This window comes from Aquarana catesbeiana, linkage group LG06 (genome assembly GCF_042186555.1).
Source record: "Aquarana catesbeiana isolate 2022-GZ linkage group LG06, ASM4218655v1, whole genome shotgun sequence".
Taxonomy (NCBI): Eukaryota; Metazoa; Chordata; class Amphibia; order Anura; family Ranidae; genus Aquarana; species Aquarana catesbeiana.
Window position 1 is genome coordinate 244,923,052 of NC_133329.1, and position 19,707 is coordinate 244,942,758.

The 19,707-nt window shown below is 38.7% G+C and overlaps 1 protein-coding gene across 2 annotated transcripts in view; it reads left to right on the forward strand.

Moving 5' to 3' along the window:
* The window catches only part of LOC141146676 (ATP-dependent 6-phosphofructokinase, liver type), a 199,051-nt gene extending 189,264 nt beyond the window's left edge, over nucleotides 1-9,787 (forward strand). For both annotated transcript variants that reach the window (XM_073633124.1, XM_073633123.1), the window contains 2 exons: nucleotides 6,951-7,056; nucleotides 7,700-9,787. In XM_073633124.1, coding sequence (XP_073489225.1) covers nucleotides 6,951-7,056; nucleotides 7,700-7,847 — 254 coding nt within the window. In that variant the 3' untranslated portion in view covers nucleotides 7,848-9,787. The remainder of the gene's footprint in view (nucleotides 1-6,950; nucleotides 7,057-7,699) is intronic.
* The last annotated feature ends 9,920 nt before the right edge of the window (nucleotides 9,788-19,707 follow it).

Below are 19,707 nucleotides of genomic sequence, written 5' to 3' on the forward strand. Positions count from 1 at the left end.
GGCCATAAAAAGGTTGGCCAGACTGGGAGCAAATTTCGCTCCCATCGCCACACCCTTGAGCTATATATAAAAACGGCCATCAAACCAAAAATAATTATGGTGGGGTGGCAAAATCTAATAACTCCAAAATAAAATCAACCTGGGGGTGGCGAGAGTGACGTTTCTTTTAAAAAATTCCTGTGCAGCCTGATGGGGAATGCCTGATTCCTGATGGGGAATGCAGGTGTACAAGGAAGCAACGTCAGCTGTAGCCATAATGAGGTCACCTTCAAATTTAGATTGGGATAGAAGATTAATCACATCCTTGGTGCCCTTAAGATAGGACAGTGTTTTTCTAACTAGTGGTTGCATAGTCGTATTTTCCAATTCGGGAGGTAATGGAATCTATCCCGATAATGATGGGACGTCCAGGGGGATGGAGGGGGTCTTTATGGATCTTGGGCAAATAATAAATGATAGGGATTCGTGGGGCCAACGGAACAAGAAATGATTGTTCTTTGATTTAAAATCAGAGTCAAACCCTTTGCAGATAAGATTGGTCAATTCCTTTTTGTATGTGGATGTAGGGTCACTACGTAGTTCAATATAGGTGGAGTGGTCACTTAGAATATTATACATTTCCCCCATGTAGTCGGCTTTGTTTAAAAGAACTATACCCCCACCTTTGTCGGCGGGACGAATAACCAAATCCTTGTTATCACAAAAGGATTTGAGACCTGACTCTGGTAAGGGGTTAAAAGTCAGTTTAGGTGGTAATTTAGCTAGATCTTTGAGTACAAGGTCTTTAAACATGTTTAAAGCCGGGTCGGGGGGTTAAAAAGAGAAGGGCTAGATAACCCTGAATGGACAGTCCCTGACTTAACTGCCCTTGCAGCGTTCCTAGTAGGGTTGGACGTGATATAACGTTGTATGTTGAATTTTCTAATATATTTGCGAACATCCACAAAAGTATCAAACTTATTTAACTTCCGTGGAGGGGCGAATTTAAGGCCCTTATCTAAAACAATTTTTTCTTCCTGTGTTAATACTGCACTACTTAAATTAGGAATGCCTTGACAGCTTATGTTCGCCTTCTTTTTTTGCTTCTGGGTCCTCCTCCCTCCTCTGGACCCTCTTTTGGTCCAGGGCCTCTTTTTCTGCCCTGGGGGTCCTCGTGAAAACACTGATTATAACGAGGGTGAGACTTAGGTTGTTGGTAACCATAAGGGGTCTGATTGTGCTAAGCCCTAGGGAATGGATACACTCCTTCACTATGTTGATCATGAAGTGGAGCGTATCGATTGTAAGTGGATATAGGTGGATGACTATAGTGGGATGGTGTAGGATAATCTGTGTATTGATTATACGACCCCCTATGATATGAAGTGTCCCTGTCCTAATAATCATAGTTATCCAGATGGGGATTATTTCCTCTGCGTCCTCCCTCTCTATTGGAATTATGTCCCCTCCCCCTTTGTGTGTTCCTGGGGGTGTGGGCATTTTGAGGTCGACCCCTCTGGGGTTGGGAAGTCTCACCAGATGGTTGGCTTCTACTCATAGAAGGATTGGGTTGAGATGGAAGTTAAGTTGAGGGTGATAAGGCTATGGTGCCACCATTATTCGTTTCCATGGCTGGATCCGATATAGATGGTTTTTGCCAACTAAACACATTGCCTGACCTATAGTCTCCTATATCCTGTGTATATTTCTTATGTTTCTTTGTTTTCTGGTCCCTATCTTCTTTAATAAGATGAGCCTGAAGGTTCGAAGATAAGAAATAGTACTCCACTGAGTTTTTATACCTAAGGAGTCCATCTTTTAATTCCTTAATCTCGCCATCTAATTTAGAGAGGTGGTTCTGTTTCCTAGTAATGAGGAAGCTTATGAGCTTAGTACCAGCTTCATTAAAATAACTATACCAGGACTCAAGGTGCGTCTCTCCCTGTTGTGGGTAAATATCCCACCGGAGACTTTGAGGGACCATGTTTTCTGTCACATACTGCTCAAGAAACACAAGGTCCCATTGAAGATGAAGTTCCAACACCATGATGTTTTTGAGCCTTAAAAATAAGCCTCCGACTCTTTGTTATATACATGCTTTTTTTCTACTCTTCCAAATGTGAGTGTTTTATTCTATTTTTAATAAATTGCCTTTTTTATACAGTATTACACTATGTTAGCTCATCTTTTCATTGCATGATACATCCCTCCTGACATTTACCTTCCACCCTCCTCACGATGATTAGAGCCTTCAAGTCACTATTCAGTGACAGTCCAAGGTCGATTTATTGATACAGATCTAGGACCAGTTGTTTCCTACAGATGTGTTCAACCTAATAAGCTCTGCAGGCTTGGGTGGTGTAAGCCCCGCCAAGTCAATAAGATCTGGTAAGCCACCCCTGTTTACGGTGGTGGTACTTCTGTTTTTCCCTTCACAGTTCATACCGGTGATTGGAATCCCCCATATGTCTAACGGGACTGCACATCTAATTGGATTTCTTTGGACTTTATAATTCACCATTTTTGCTTTTTGGACTTTGTTTATAGTGCAGTTATTATACTAGCACTTTATTATACTAGCACATTTTTCAGAAATTACTCACTTTTTCTGAGTTTGGACTCACATTCACTATGTGTTAATCCTTGTTTATCTGATGTGTTTTTGTTCAACATTTCTATCTCTCATTTTACTTATGGTATAGTCACCATACTAGCACATTTTTCACCATACCAGCATTTTTTTAGAAATTTCACTTTTTCTTTGTTTGATTCACATTTCACCACATATGAATCTCTGTTCATTTGATATATTTATGTTTAAGTCACATTTATATCATTTATTTATGCAAATTTGCTCTTTGCAACCTTAGCGCTGCACTTATTCACAGTTTTTGCTTTTTGTCTACAAGCTGTGCTGGCTGCTAGGTTGCAGGTTCACAGCGCAGTATTCCTTTCACTTTATTATATCAAACAAATAAGACCGTAAGGCTGCTTTCATACTCAACAGTTTTTGAAGTGCTTTTGCATTAACAAAAGCGCAAGAAAAGCTGAAGAAAAATGCATCCCTTTAAATTCTACCGTGTTTATCTGAAAAGAAGACCGGGTCTTATATTAATTTTGGCTACAAAAAATAAATTTTTTTTATTTGTCCCATGTCTTCTCTCCCCCTCTCCCTCCCTCTCAGCTCAGGAGTCAGCATCTCTGTAATCCCTAAAATAAACCCTAGGTAACCGATTGCCGCCCGCGTAACGTCCTATGACTTTGCGGACTTTGAGTGGTGATATCTGAATGATTCCTGCAGCTACAGACATCATTCAGATATAGTCTAGAGTCGGCGATTCCCTTCACCATAAGAACAATCATAGCGGCTGTTCACCCACTTGATCGTTCTTGCAGGCAGCGGAAGGGGACGTCTTCCACCGCCCTCTGGTTCTTCTCCTGGCTCACCCCTGCCATCGGCGAACCGGTGAAAGAACCAACTGGCCCCGGATGCTGACCATAGAGATATCCGGCGGGACAGATGGTCCACGGAGTCTCTGTGATCATTCGGAGGCCAGGCGTGGTGTTATGACGTCGCGCCCAGCCTCTGCATTTGAAGAAAATGCTGCCACCTCGGCGGGGAAGCCGAGATCATTTTCTTTTTTTTAATTTCAGGCTTCCCAGCCTAGAAGTGAGATCTCGCTGTGTAGAGTTCCAGTCAAGCACTATTCCTATTACAAGGGATGTTTACATTCCTTGTAATAGGAATAAAAGTGATCAAAAAAAAAAGTGTCAAAATAGAAAAGTAAAATTAACAATTAAAAAAAAAAAATGTAAGCGCCCCTGTCCCCGCGTGCTCGCTCACAGAAGAGAACACATACATAAGTGGCGTTCCAACCACACATGTGAGGAATCACCGCAAACGTTAGAGCTAGAGGAATAATTCTAGCACTAGACCTCCTCTGTAACTCAAAACATGTAACCTGTACAGAAAAATTGAAAGCGTCGCATATAGGGATTTTTAAGTACCGAAGCTTGGCGCCATTCCACGAGCGTGTGCAATTTTGAAGCTTGGCATGTTGGGTATCTATTTACTTGGTGTAACATCATCTTTCACATTATAGAAAAAAATCAAGCTAACGTTACTGTTTTTTGTTTTTTTTTTAATGCATGAAACTTTTTTTCCAAAAAAAAAACGCGTTTTAAAAATTGCTGCGCAAATACTGTGCTAGATATAAAGTTGCAACGACTGCCATCTTATTCTCTAGGGTCTCTGCTAAAAATATATATATATATATATATATTTGGGGGTTCTGTGTAATTTCCGTGCAAAAAAAAATGATGATTTTTACATGTAGGAGAGAAATGTCAGAATTGGGTGGAAAGTCCTTGTAAAATCATCTAATCCGCTCTGTAAATGGATTATATAATGTCCAGTGTGTGTCTTTATGTAACATTGTAGAAAACTCCTTATTTACAGTGCCGCTGGGCACATGACCTGCTGGAGCTCTTCTTCCCTGCTCCGAGCATTACTGAGACAAATGCCAAGATCCCCGTTGACGTCAGCCGGGAGGAGAGCTCCCGGGGCACACATGAGCGTCCAGTGGTGCTGTAAATAAGGTATTTTCTACAATATTGTTACATAAAGATGCACGCTGGACATTACAGTACCTGACCGCGAGATGTTGTTTCCAGCGTGATCCCATCGCGCCGGTTCTCGGCGACAGGGTACTGTGCATGTCGTGCTGGCTCGCTGATGGGGAAAGGAAAACTTTTTTTTCCTTTCGCGATGAGCGACAGGCAGTGCTGACAGCTGTCTGGTATGAATCATGAGGGGGAACGCCGCGCCAAATTTTAAATGTAAAAAACGGCATGGGTTCCCCCCAGGGGCATACCAGGCCCTTAGGTCTGGTACGGATAAGGGGAACCCCCTACGCCGAAAAATCATCGTGGGGGTCCCCCCCAAATCCATACCAGACCCTTATCCGAGCATGCAGCCCACCTGCTCAGGAAAGGGTTGGGGACAAGCGAGCGCCCCCCCCTCCTGAGCCGTACCAGTCCGCATGCCCTCAACATGGGGGGTGGGCGCTTTGGGGGAGGGGGGGGCCCCTCACCCCAAAGCACCTTGTCCCCATGTTGATGAGGACAAGGGCCTCTTTCCGACAACCTTGGTTGTCGGGGTCTGTGGGCGGGGGGCTTATCGGAATCCGGGAGCCCCCTTCAATAAGGGGGCCCCCAGATCCCAGCCCCCCACCCTATGTGAATGAGTATGAGGTACATGGTACCCCTACCCATTCACCTAGGGAAAAAAGTGTCAATAAAAAAAAAAACCACACACTACACAGGTTTTAAAAGTAATTTATTAGACTTCGGGGGTCTTCTTCCGACTTCGGGGGTCTTCTGCTAACTTCGGGGGTCTCTCAGGCCTCTTCTCCCTCTCTCCAGTGTCGTCTCCGCGCTCTGTTGTTCTTCTCCGGTTCCTTCTTCCTTCTGCCGGGCTCCTCCACTATCTTCTGCTCTTTTGCCACTCTTTTTCTAGCGGAGGAGCCCAGGCTTCTGCGCTGTCTTGTCCCCTCTTCTCTTTCAGAGATGTTGACACGATGCTCTCTCCTGCTGGAATGCTGTGTGTGAGCTGCGCAGCCATTTATATAGGCGATGGCCCCGCCCCCTTGTGACGTCACAGTCCCAGCATGTACAGAGCTTTCTTTTGGTGGTATTTGATCACCTCTGCAGTTTTCATTTTTTGCACTATAAACAAAAAAAAAAGCTACAATTTTGAAAAAATATATATATATATATATATTTTTTAACTTTCTGCTATAAAACAAAAAAAAATGTAAAATAACAATTTATTCATCAGTTTAGGACAATGTGTATTCTGCTACATATTTTTGGTAAAAAAATCCCAATAAGCATAAATTGATTTGGTTTGCACAAAAGTTATTGCGTCTACAAAATAGGGGATAGATTTATGACATTTTTATTTATTTTTTTTTTTTTTTACTAGTAATGGCAGCGATCAGTGCTTTTTAGCGGGATTGCGGCGGACAGATCGGACACCTTTTTCACACTTTTTTGGGAACCAGTGACATTATTACAGTAATCAGTGCTAAAAATACGCACTGTTATTGTACTAATGAACCTGGCAAGGAAGGGGTTAACATAAGGGGCGATCAGGGGGTTAACTGTGTGTTCTAACTGTATGGGGGAAGGGCTCACTGGGACAACACACAGATCCGTCTTCCTGCATAGCAGAAAGACAGGATCTGTGTATCCTCCCCTGTCAGAATGGAGATTTGCCTTGTTTACACAGGCAGATCCCTGTATGTCACTGCGGGGAACGATCACGGGTGGACTCGATGTCCGCTAGACCCAGCTGATTGGCTCCCCTGCTGGCCAATGGGGAGCGCGTGCGCACCCACAAAATCGAGTTCCCAAGCCGATGTACACCTACAGCGATTTGCGGGATCTTGCCACCTTGCCGCAGTATAACGACGGCAGCTGGTCGGCAATCGGTTAACTAACAGGTTAGGTCAACAATCACAATTCAGAATTTCAATTACAAAGCTTGGTACAGATTTAGCATTATGAAGTTAAATTTAGTGCACGGCAAACGTGTCATTTTTCCAGCCTAACATGACGTCATATATCACCAACAATTGGTCATCCAAACTACTTAGATTTTCATGCTTCTAACATGCCTCACCTTTGTCCGCTACCTCTCAGCTCATCCCATTTACTCCCAACTCTCAGCATTCTCCTGAGTATTGACAAAATGAAGCATGAATTGTTTACTTGATCTCCTCAGCTTCACTTTTGTTCACAATACATGTTCTTGATAGCTAAGAGCAGAAATTCACGCTTCCATGTGCCAAGGAATGCCCAGATTCTCTGCAGCAGCCATTTTGTAAAAAGTTTGTAAAACTGTCAGCCACAACACAACAAAATCTCCCTATCTTCCTCCCTATTTTAATTATTTTTATCTTTTCAAGGTCGAGTATTTGCTAATTCCCCAGATTCTGCTTCTGTAATTGGTCTCAAGAAGAAAGTTGTAGCCTTCACATCTGTATGCGAACTAAAAAAAGTTACCGACTTTGAGTAAGTATATAGTGATTTAAAATATTTCTCCTTCTTTATTCACCAATACCTAGTATGATTCAATATATAGAACAGTATATTAGTTTCACGACCAAGCCGAGCAAAAACTGTAATTAGAAAAGTTTAAAGAAACATTTTTGATTTAAGTTTTTAAGTTCTCATTGGTATTGCATTAGGACTTTTTAATGAGGTCCCCAAACCTACATTTCTTGAGTTTTGCCACTAGTATTGTCAGCTAATATTTTTTTAAAACCGAACTCCTGGCAGATATAAATACACAATTTATTGCAGTTATGCATTTATAAGGGAAGTCATTAATTGTACTTTTGAATGTAACTATCATAAGTACCTGGTTTTATCTTGAAATCACCTCCTGTAATCACTCATAGTGGGAGTGAGAGGGGCAGTGCAGAAGAATACAGTTGTCTACAATCTCTTTGTAATCTGTAGCCTTTACTGGTAATGCTTAAACCCAATCATTTGGAGGGAAGTTTACTTCTTTCTGGATGAAATAAATTGAAAGCTGGTGTCTATAGGTTTACTAGGCTTTACAAAAAAACTATTCGAACACAATCGTGTAAAGTTTCTGCTTTTAATTAATCGATGTGTACAGAGTAACGTTCACTTTATTTTTATCTTCCAGACACAGAATGCCAAAGGAACAGTGGTGGCTGAAGTTGCGCCTGCTGCTGAAGATGCTGGCTAACTACCAAATCAGCTTAACAGAATATGTTTCAGGAAAGATTGAACATGTTACACGGAGGACTCTAAGCATAGAAAAAGGCTTTTAATGCACCAAGGATTTGTATTTTTGTTCACCTAAGCAAATATAGACATTTTAAAAATTCATCGTAAAATAACACAAGTATTTCTATAACATTGAACTACAATAATTTGATAAATGATGAAGAAAGTGTTCCAGGGTGCAGTGTTCTATATACATCATCCATATACTTAACAAATTGTTTCCTTAGCAAACGATAGAAGTTCTCTGGCCTTTTAGCTGCTAATTGCAATGCTTCTATAAAAAGAGTTTCTTCAGACCTCTGTAACCTTGTGCAAATATTTAGTGAAATGGATCAACCATTTGACCAATAACAAACTAATTTTATATCTTGAAAAAAGTATGATTTGAGGTTACAGATATTTTTAGTTTAGGAAGGTATTGATTTGTTTTACTGGAAATAAAAGGAATAGCTATAAATGGATGCACATTAGTGCAGTGTAAGCAATCAAGGAAACGGCCATGTTGGGTAGTTAAAGGTAACCCCTCACCATAATGCCATATTAATTTGTCTTAATTTTTTTATAACATATTTCAGTTTACAATACTTGTGTTTAACCACATAAGAACATTTTACAGTAAAAGAAAACTGTATTTTTGGCTGTTTAGAGATAACACACTCCTTTTTTTTTAGTTGTGCGTTGCTTTTGACTTGGTCCCAATAAGAGTATTGAAACCTGCCATTTAATATGATCTCTGATGTTTGTTATATCAGCTTTCAAAGTATTAAAGAAGGTAATTTCACTGTGCTATTTCTTGAAAATTAAAGATGTATAGTATAAGCCAGTGTTTCTCAACCTTTTTTCAGTCCAGGCACCCTTTAAAATTTTTCACACTCTTGAGAAACCTCATTCTAAAAAAAAGCTAAACCAATAAGTTTACATAACGCAACAGCATCCACACACGTAGGACGCCCAACATTATAGTTGATTTTTTCTTCCAAAGCAAATACATCTTTGCACACTGGTACTGACTAGTAATGCTAATGTTTCTCTTCTCCCCCAGTTATTCTCGCTTACTCAGCTAATGTGACCCCAGTACTGATGGAGGGAGGTACAGGAGGGGCAAACAAAGATGCTTTGCAGGTTAAGTGATAGAAGCACAGAAGGTTTTCATAGATCAGTACAGTCCACTTAAAAAAAAAAAACTCTATCTAAAAAGGGATTGTTCAAAAATTGGAGTTATTTTTTGCAAACAGTGGGGCAACATTTAAGTAACAATTTTTGGTGGTTGGAACATTTATTTACATTTGTACCTGCCTAATACTGTGGTCCACATGGCCACATTATTCATTCGCAGTTTCCATGTTCTGCAGGCTTCATTGGGGGAAAAAAAATTTATATTTTTTTACCTGCAAAAAAATGTGCATTTAATTTTTTTTAAAGGTGAACTTATCCTTTAAATAAGAATGCAGAAGGACTGGCAGGGGTCACCAGGTATTTTACACATATCTTTTAACACATGTACATGGTACAACAGACACAAATCAGGAATTTGAAATGTTGTAACATTATCTTTAAGGTGTATTTTTGCAGAGGGTTTCATGTATTTCAGGTTAATAAAGAGTAAATATTGCTGACAAAATATCTAGGACTAGTTTTTTAAAAGTGGTGGGTATTTGGAAAATATTGTGTGATTTTTCATATTATAGATATATACGTGTGTATATATATATATATATATATATATATATATATATATATATATATATATATATATATATATATATATATATATATATATATACAATTTTTTTCTCTTCTTTTTATAATATGTATATGCCTATTAAAGTATACCACTTCCCTATCAGATTGGTATTCATAATTAAACTTCTAAAGTACTAGAAATCTAAATAATTCTGGTGCCAAATTTGTAATATTTCTTTTTCCTACCCCTAGTACACACTAAACCTAGTACTGCGAAATAAAGATTTTTGCATAGCAATAAGGCATTGGCACTCACCCCCTTCTTTAAACCCTTCTTGACTTTCCTTCAGATTCGTAGTTCCAGAGTAATACAGAGAGGTTTTTTTTGCCATGAAAAGGGTGCTCTGTCTGGATTGCTGAGTAATTTTTTTAAATTGTTTTGACAATTAGAATTGCATACTCTGCAGTAATTATAGTCAGTGTGGAGGGGGCAGTAGTGTGCAGGCTAGGCGGAGTTAATGTAAGAACCAAGTGTTATACCAACTTGTGTGTTAAGGCCCGTACACACGCTTTGATTTTCGGACGTCAATTGTGTTACGACGACCGATCATCCGCAAATAAATTTTACTGCTAGTACAGTGCTTTCGACAGCCGATTTCACTTTTTCGTCAGACAAAAGTTGGATGTGCAGACTATAAAAATTTTTTGGATGTGAACTCAACGTCTGATTTTCGTTTCATTAGTATGGTTTTCGTACGGAAAAAATCGTAAGAGAATTTCTATGCATGCTCAAAAATTAAAGCATACATACAAAACTATTAAACATGTTACGTCACTTCTGACGTATTCTGTCAAACGAAAATTCTCATATTGTTAGTAACCTCTTCGCTTTCGACATGAGACTAGCATCCCACAAAAATCAGACTATCTGTCATCTGAAAATCAAAGCGTGTGTACGAGACTTTAGAAAGTCGTACTCCAACAACACACTTTTAGATGGGAAAGCCATTGCATTGTAGTAGTGCGTTGTAAATATTCAGGGTTAATCAGAAAATGAACAGCTAGTTTACTGGCACAAATCATGCTTTTAATAGCATTGTTGATATTTCCATTGTGCACTCCTACTAGCTGTCTTTGCCCATATCAGAAGATAACTTGATTAAACTTATGGCACAATTATAAATCTTGATTTTTCTTAAGGAAATCTATGTTTGCCATCACCTTGACACTCCATTTCAGCCTTTAGGTTAGGACTACATGGACATCAATGCTGCTAAAGAGATGGCTGTGAAGAAGATTTACTTGTCACTGTAGCCTTGGGCTTGCAAGCACTATAGTAGTAATGGAAGGTCTTGCTGTTGTATGACAGGACTACTTGAAATCCAGTGATGTCTGTCCCCAAACTTGCACATCTGTCATCACAATCAACATTCTCAATTAATAAATGACCTAATAGCGTTTTTGTAAAGTTACATGCTTCGTGAGTGTTTGAAGAAATTGAGTGCTTGAAGAAATAGACTAGTTGTTGAAATTATGGTATTTCATATTCACCTGAGTTTGCTGATGTTATTATCAGTGTAATGTAAAAAAAATACGGTGTATGAATATTTGATGAATAAAATGTATATGAAAGGGTTATGTATGTAATATATCATTTTAAACATACATGTACTCTGACTCAGATACAGGCCTCCATGATTATTACTATGGTGTACATGGCTGAGCAATGAACTCAATAAAATCCCATGACCTCTAAAACCATTCCTGGTTATTGGCTTTAAAAAAAAAAAAAAAAAGTGTGTACCACTTGTATGGTACATACAATGCATTATTGCAGACATCATAAACAAACTAAGGCGATAAAGCTGGATTTAGTTCTTTGCATATGTGGCAACATGTCTTAAAACCCATGTTATTGCAGCACTCTGTATATGTACAGTGGGTATAGAAAATAATAACCCCCTTTAAAATAATTACATTTTGTTGCTTTGCAGCCTGAAATGAAGACAGACACAGTTTTTGTTTTATCCAGCAGTATTTACTAGAGCAACGTATAACATCCAAGAGAAATATAGATCACCAGACTGTCAGAAAAAAATGACATTTAAAAACAGAATCAATGAGTTGGGAAAAAGGATAACCCCCTTTATTAGTATTTTGTTAACCCACTTTTTGCTTTAATTACAGCCTTTAGTCTGTTGGGATATGTCTCTTCTAACTTTGCACATCTAGACTTTGCAATATTTGCCCACTCTTCTTTGCAGAGCTGCTCAAGTTCTGTCAAATTTGATGGTGACCATTTGTGGACTGCAGTCTGCAAGTCATTCCACAGATTTTCAATGCGGTTGAGGTCTGGACTCTGACTAAGCCATGCAAGGGCATTCACCTTTTTGCCCTTCAACCACTGTCTGGTCATTTTTTTTTTTGTGTGCTTTGGGTCATTGTCATGTTGGAAGGTAAACCATGTTCCCATTGACAACTTTCTGGCAGAGGGCAGCAGATTTTCCTCAAGAATTTGATGGCGTTTTGCCCCATCCATTTTTCTTCTATACTGTGCTCCACTCCCTGCTGCAGAGAAACACCCCCATAACAGGATATTACCACCTCCATGCTTTACTGTAGAAATGGTGTTATTTGGGTGGTGAGCTGTATTGGATTTTCGCCAAACATATCGTTTGGTGTTGAAGCCAAATAATTCAACTTTAGTCTCATCTGACCATAACACCTTTTTCCACGTGGCCTCAGAATCTTCAAGGTGCATTTAAGGTGGTCAGATGAGATTAAAATTGAATTTGGCCTTAACATCAAACAATATGTCTGGCAGAAATCCAGTTGGCTCATGATAGTAATGCCTGTTATTGGAGTCCCAAAAAAGGAACTTGCTAATTTAGTGGCACAAAATTACAACACATCTAGTACAGGGAGGAGAAGGGTTGATGGTTACAGTGTTGTGCTGTAAAAAAAATTGCCTAAAAACTGGGCTTCAGCCTGGGGTGGGATCAACCGTACAAACAGACATAAAGATGTAAAAATGGTCAGTTGCGCTCCTATTATCCTCATATTCCCATAAAAGTGAAGGGTAAAAATATACTTCTAATAATATCACTAAATTCCCATAAAAGTGGTAAAAGTAAAAGGTAAAAATACACTTCCAATAATATCACTAAATATTCATTAATAAATTAAATTAAACTAAACTAATCCCACCATTATGCATAAATGTGCTCATAAAAAAACGCACAGTGATAAACCTTACTCAAATGTGTATGCGCTTTAAAACAGCTATAAGCTCCTTATAATAAATATATCAAGTGAAATCTAATTAAATATAACAAGTAAAATCTAATTATATATATCGTGCTTCCATGAGATTTCTACAAAAATATATATAAATACAAATGTGCAAAATTATATATACAAAAATCCTCCTTATCCTAAAAATCCTTCATGTGAAATGTTCAAGTGTTATGTAATCAAACAAAACCGTGTCAATTAACTCGTGACAATGTTGAAACTAAAATTGAAATTAAAGTGAAAAAAGTGTCAAATAAAATGTTACTTTTTACTTCTTGCGCTTCTTCAGTGTTAATCACTGCTCTACTCAGATTCCGGACATATGGAAAGAAAATGAAAAATCCATTGCGCAGAGATTCACACATTCTTTGGATACTATAATTCAGATAGGGTTGTTACACTCACAGACTCTTTCTGGATGGGATCTCTTTTTGTATTGATCAGGCTGCAAACAAGAGCTCAGCGGCACGGCTCTAACTACACCGCCGCCAACTCACACACTGCAGATGCTGGACGTCACAGGCTCCTCCTACATGTTACGTCACTGCCACGTGACTTTTTCAAGGATGCCCGTCCTTTCCATCTGCCGTGTACTTATAGCATGTGTGTACTTGTTGCTATAGCAATCATCATTTCAATGACGCGATCTCCCTTGCTCACTCATGATCATTCACATGTTATTCTATGGTTAATTATTGTGTTACCTACATTTAAAATCTTTAATAAAAAATTCTTTAATAAAAAATTCTGATAAGAAGCCATAGAATCCTAATATTTTTAAGATGTAGCTTCCTAACTAAAACAATACATACTAACATTTACAAACATTTTACCTCTCCAATTATATATTCATTGTAATGTCTAATACTCCCCCTGCTGCTTTTAACATGGAACTTCACCTTTTAATAAAATATCTTGTAAAATCTTGACATTTATCAAATCACATATCTTATCCATATATAAACTTTTAACTATAGTGTATCCCCTTCCCGGAAGAATTTATTGTTTAAAATATACTTCCAGATTGATTTCGAAATTATTTCAAAAAAATATATATAAAAAATATATAAAAATCTGAAAACTAAAATACTTTTTTTTAAAAATCTGATATAAAACAATTTAAATCAAAATCTATGTTTAAGCCTAGCGGCGTGAGTGTACGCATATTAAAAATCCATCTTGATTCCTGTTTGCTTAGTTCTTTCACCTTATTACTCCCTCTCCAGTGTGCATTATATTTTTCAATGGCCCAAAATTTTAACAATGCTGGATTTTTTTGATGGTGTGTGGAGAAATGCCTTGAAACACTATGTTTAGGGAATCCTTTTATAATATTTTGAATATGTTCCCTAATTCTCTTCCATAGTGGTCTTTTCGTTCTTCCAATATATTGTAATGAGCACGGGCACTTCAACACATACACAACCCCTTCACTTCTACATGTCAAAAAGTCTTTGATCTCATACTGAATATTAGTACTTGTGGCTTTGAAGTTCACGCATTTTTGTCCATTCAACTTGAAGTTTATGCATGCGTAACACCGTTTACATGGATAGAAACCTTTTCTTTGGAAGAAAGACAATTTTTGTGATGTTTTTGGGGGGTCAAGAACGTTTTTTGCAATTATGTCTCTCAGCTTTGGTGCCCTTCTATATACAAATTTTGGTTTGTCCGGTAATATTTTTCTCAAGTGATGATCCGCTAATAAGAGTGACCAATGCTTTTTAAAAATCTTTTCTATTTTGCGGTGTTGTATGTTGAAATCCATAATCATAGGGACATCTTGTGACAATATAGGGGGTTCTTTCATTTTGTTCTGGATTAATTCATCTCTATTAATATTTGCAACCTCCCTTATTTTTTCTTCTATAAATGTCCTATTATATCCTTTCTGGACAAACTTTTCACCAACATTTCCTGCTTGTTCAAGAAAAGTGCTTTTTTCAGTGCAATTCCTCCTTAGACGGGTAAATTGTCCTTTCGGTATATTTATAAGCCAGGGGTCAAAATGACAGCTGTCCACTGGAATAAAACTATTTCTTTCTACAGGTTTAAAAAATGTTTTTGTTGTGATTCCATTGTTGGTTAATTCTATCTCCAAATCCAGGAATTGTACAGATTGAGTGTTGACTTCATAATTCAATTCTATGTTTCTTTCATTATTGTTTAATTCTTCCAAGAAACTTCGGAGTGGTTCCTCTTCACCCATCCATAACATAATGCAATCATCTATAAATCGTCTGTACATTATTAGTTGTGTGGGGGTGTTGCTATATATCGCTTGCTCCTCCCATTCAGACATGAATATATTTGCAACGCTTGGGGCATACTTGGCTCCCATCCCTATTCCATTTAATTGCCTGTAGTATTCCGAGTTGAACCAGAAATAGTTATGTTGCAATCCAAATGCTAAACATCTTAATATAAATTTCTTTTGCTTTGATACTAAGTTAGTGTATTTATTCATGGCCCATTTTGTTGCTGATATGGCATTCTCATGTCCTATATTGGTATATAAGGATGACACATCCGCTGTAACCAGTATATATTTCTGTCCAGGTTGGATTTCAATCTTATTAAGTTCTTGTATCAGATGTTTAGTATCTTTCAAATAGGCTGGTGTTTTTGGTACTAATGGTTGCAAGTAATAGTCCACATATTCCCCGAGTTTGGAATTAATGGATTGGATCCCATTAATAATAGGACGTCCGGGAGGTTTTGCTTGATCCTTATGTATTTTGGGTAATGTATATATTACTGGAACCCTACATGTCTCCGGTACAAGGTATTTTTCCTCCTTCTTGGTTAAGATATCTCTCATACTGCCTTTTTTGATTAGTTCCTGTAGTTCCCTTTTATACTCTCTTGTGGGATTTCCTCTTAGTTTTATGTATGTGTTGCTGTCATTGAGCTGTCCTTGAAGTTCCTCGTTGTAATATTCTTTGGACAAGATTACAATTGCCCCTCCTTTGTCCGCCAGTCTTATTACTATTCTTTTGTTTTCTTCCAGTTCTTTTATTCCATTTTTAATCGCTGTTGGGTCACTCATTTTTCTTATTTTCATCTTTTCAATTTCCTGTGTAATCATTTTATTAAAAACATCAATGTGTTGATTATTATGCACTTGAGGGTTAAAAAGAGATTTGTTTCTTAATTGGCTATATAAAACTTTTCCTGAGGTTTCTGTTACGTCCCTGGTATTCCTATCAGTAGCCACTGTTTTATTTAACATATACTTTTTGATGTTTAATTTTCTCGTATATTTTTGTATATCCACATATAAATTGAATTTATTAAGATTCTGTTTTGGTGCGTACTTCAGGCCTTTGTCTAGCAGTTTTATTTCATTTTGTGATAATTCAACTCCACTTAAGTTGTATATTCCTTCCCCTAATGCTCCCTTTTCCTTTTTGACCTTGTGTCCTCCTCTGCATCCCCTTTTGCGTTTGGACTTCTTGGGTCTGTCGGTCTTAGTTGTCTTGGGGGGGTTGTATTTCTGCGACGTTCTAAAAAAGGAGTGGGTGGGTTGCTATCCCTGTAGTCTCTTAATGGTTCATAACGATTATACGTATGGATTGGGCTATATCTAGGTGCATATTGGTATTGTTCATGCTGTTCTCGATTCCTTTCATAGTTTTGTTGATACTGGGGGTGTGTTCTGGCTTCTTGTCTGTCTTGATGGTTCTGGTGATAATAATCTGAACTGGATTCCCCAGATCTCCCTTGATGGTATTGTCTTTGGTATCCATAGTTGGATGAGTTGTTGTATTCATTATGATATTGATCTTTATATTGGTCATACTCCCTATTTCTGGAGTGATCATAATTATTATTGGAATGTTTCCGTGGTTTTTTTCCACCATTATTTTTCCAGAATGGTTTTCTTGGAGATTTAGTCCATGGTTTTGATTGATAATTCTTATTCTGCCACCATGGCCTCGGTGTTCTGGGTCCATTATACTCTTGTTGTTTGGGTGGTTGTTCCATGTAATTCCTAGATTGTCTGTCTTGTTCATTCTCATAATGTCTTATTGGGGATCTCTGTCTTTGCTCTTTTGTAGGGGTTAACATCCATACCTCCCTTTCTGGGGAGGATGTAACAGATCCATTACTTCCTTCCTTCAGATTTAATTGCCACTTGTAGCTTTGTTCTAATTGGTAATCATTAATATCCCTAAGATATTTTCTTCTCTTTCTTTGTTTGATATCTATATCCTTCTTTTCTAATACTTTATTTACTTGGTTTGTGAGTGTAATAAAAGCTGGTGTATCTTTATAGGCTTCCAATGCATTTTTATATTCTACGATTTGCTGATTGATCAATGCAACTTTCCTTTGCTTTCTCTTCAATAAAAAATGTAATAAATCCATTCCCTTATCATTGAAAAATTTGTACCATTCACTGATCCCTTCTTCATCAGTGAGTCCATCATTAATGGGAATGTCCCATCTCAGTCGCCTAGGTATGATATTATCCTTAATATATTGTTCATGTGTGGCAACATCCCACCGCAGGCTGACCTTCTTTTCCTATAGATGTCCAAATTTTCTAAAAATACTATCTAAATCTCCTGTGTCTTTACTGGGATTTTTCAATGATAAGGGAATGGCTTTATTACATTTTTTATTGAAGAGAAAGCAAAGGAAAGTCGCATTGATCAATCAGCAAATTGCAGAATATAAAAATGCATTGGAAGCCTATAAAGATACACCAGCTTTTATTACACTCATAAACCAACTAAATAAAGTATTAGAAAAGAAGGATATAGATATCAAACAAAGAAAGAGAAGAAAATATCTTAGGGATATTAATGATTACCAATTAGAACAAAGCTACAAGTGGCAATTAAATCTGAAGGAAGGAAGTAATGGATCTGTTACATCCTCCCCAGAAAGGGAGGTATGGATGTTAACCCCTACAAAAGAGCAAAGACAGAGATCCCCAATAAGACATTATGAGAATGAACAAGAAAGACAATCTAGGAATTACATGGAACAACCACCCAAACAACAAGAGTATAATGGACCCAGAACACCGAGGCCATGGTATCAGAATAATGCCCCGTACACACGGTCGGATTTTCCGATGGACAATGTCCGATCGGAGCGTGTTGTCGGAAATTCCGACCGTGTGTGGGCGCCATCGGACATTTTCCATCGGATTTTCCAACACACAAAGTTGGACAGCAGGAGATAAAATTTTCCGACAACAAAATCCGATCGCGTCAATTCCGACCGTGTGTGGCCTGTTCCGACGCACAAAGTGCCACGCATGCTCAGAAGAAATTCCGACACGGGACAGCTCGTTCTGGTAAACTTAGCGTTCGCAATGGATACAGCACTTTCGTCACGCTGCAATGTAAAAAATGGTTTAATACAGCGCACTCTCTTCTTCTTTATAATGTGACAAGAATTAAGTAGTTTTGCTGCTTATATTCACACACACTTCTCACAAACTTTTATTTGTGTTTTTTTAGTGGGATTCCCTCAATATATTGTTATTAGTTGTCACATCTGACAGTTTTATATTTTTTATGTTTTTTTTATTTTGTTTTTAAGCCTTTTTTTTTCTTTAATGTTTGGATTTTTTCCAAGGCTGATCTTTGTTCAATGTTATTTTTATTTTTACTCCAGAATATTTTTGTGTGTGTTTTGTGTGTCAAGTTACCCCAACACCATTGATATCTTTTATTATTTAATCTCAAGGAGATTGTTTGTTGTTGGCGTCCCTTGTTCATTTCACATTGTATATTTGAAATGTACCTGAATCAAACAAACTGTCATTTTTGAAGTAAAACACATAGGAGAGTATAATTCAAAACAAAAATCCTTTATTAAGGGATCAGAACCAAACAAAGAGGGAGGCAACACTGGATCAACAGGAGAAATTAGCGAAGCCTGGGACCCCCACGGCAGACATCAATTCTTCAACATCAAAATTGGTGGCCTGAGGAGTCCATATGTAAGGGAGTGCAGTCTGGTCCGGGATTCGCAGAGATCCGGATAGCAGCAGATGACATCTGTGTCCCCAGGCTGTGGTACCACAAGAGGCTGCATTTTTTGGCCGACCAGACTGGACCCAGGGCAATCACTGTCTGGTCTTCCTTTCACACTTCCTTCCGGGCTGTGGCTGTGCAGTTGGAGATGTGGCAGGAGGAGGAGTAGGACCTGGAGGAGGAGGACTGGGGGGACCTGGAGGAGGACTGGCAGGACCTGGAGGAGGACTGGGAGGACCTGGAGGAGAGGGAGGAGGAGGAGGACCATCCCAAAGCTGTGTGTGAGGTGTAATTTGGCCCCTCATACCTTTCTCCAGAGCCTCTGATATGAGGGCCTCACACATGGCTTTTTGGCCCTCCTCCATCCTCTGCATTTTATATGCTATGAAGGCAGCAATGTTCTCCTGCCTGGTGTGTGGTGCTCCCAGGACCTCTGTAGCCCTCCAAAAGAATCTGATAGCCGCCTCCTCTAGGGCACTCGTCCTACTGCCACTTTCTCTTTTCAGGGGGGGGTGGAGGGACCTGCAGATCAGCCAGCCGGCTCGGCCACCTCCTGGCTGAGACTTCCCTGTGTATGAAAAAGGGACATAGTTGTAATGTTTTGCATCATCAATCACAATCCTAAATTAGTACTCCAAACTAACATCTAGTTAACATCATTGATTGGACAAGCAGAAATATTTAGAGGAATGCTATACCTGGCTCAATCTGGGCTCCTCCACATGCGGCCTGGAAGGCCCAGGTTGGGCGTCAGAAGCCTCAACCAGGGGGGAAGGAAGCGTGGAAGGAAGACTGGAGAGTGATGACCTGGGTTCAGTCTGGCCTGCCAGAAAGTGCAGCCTGTCGTAGTACAACATCCTGGGGACATAGATGTCACCTGCTGCTCCGGATCTCTGTGAATCCAGGACTTTCTTGCGCTCCCTCAGATATG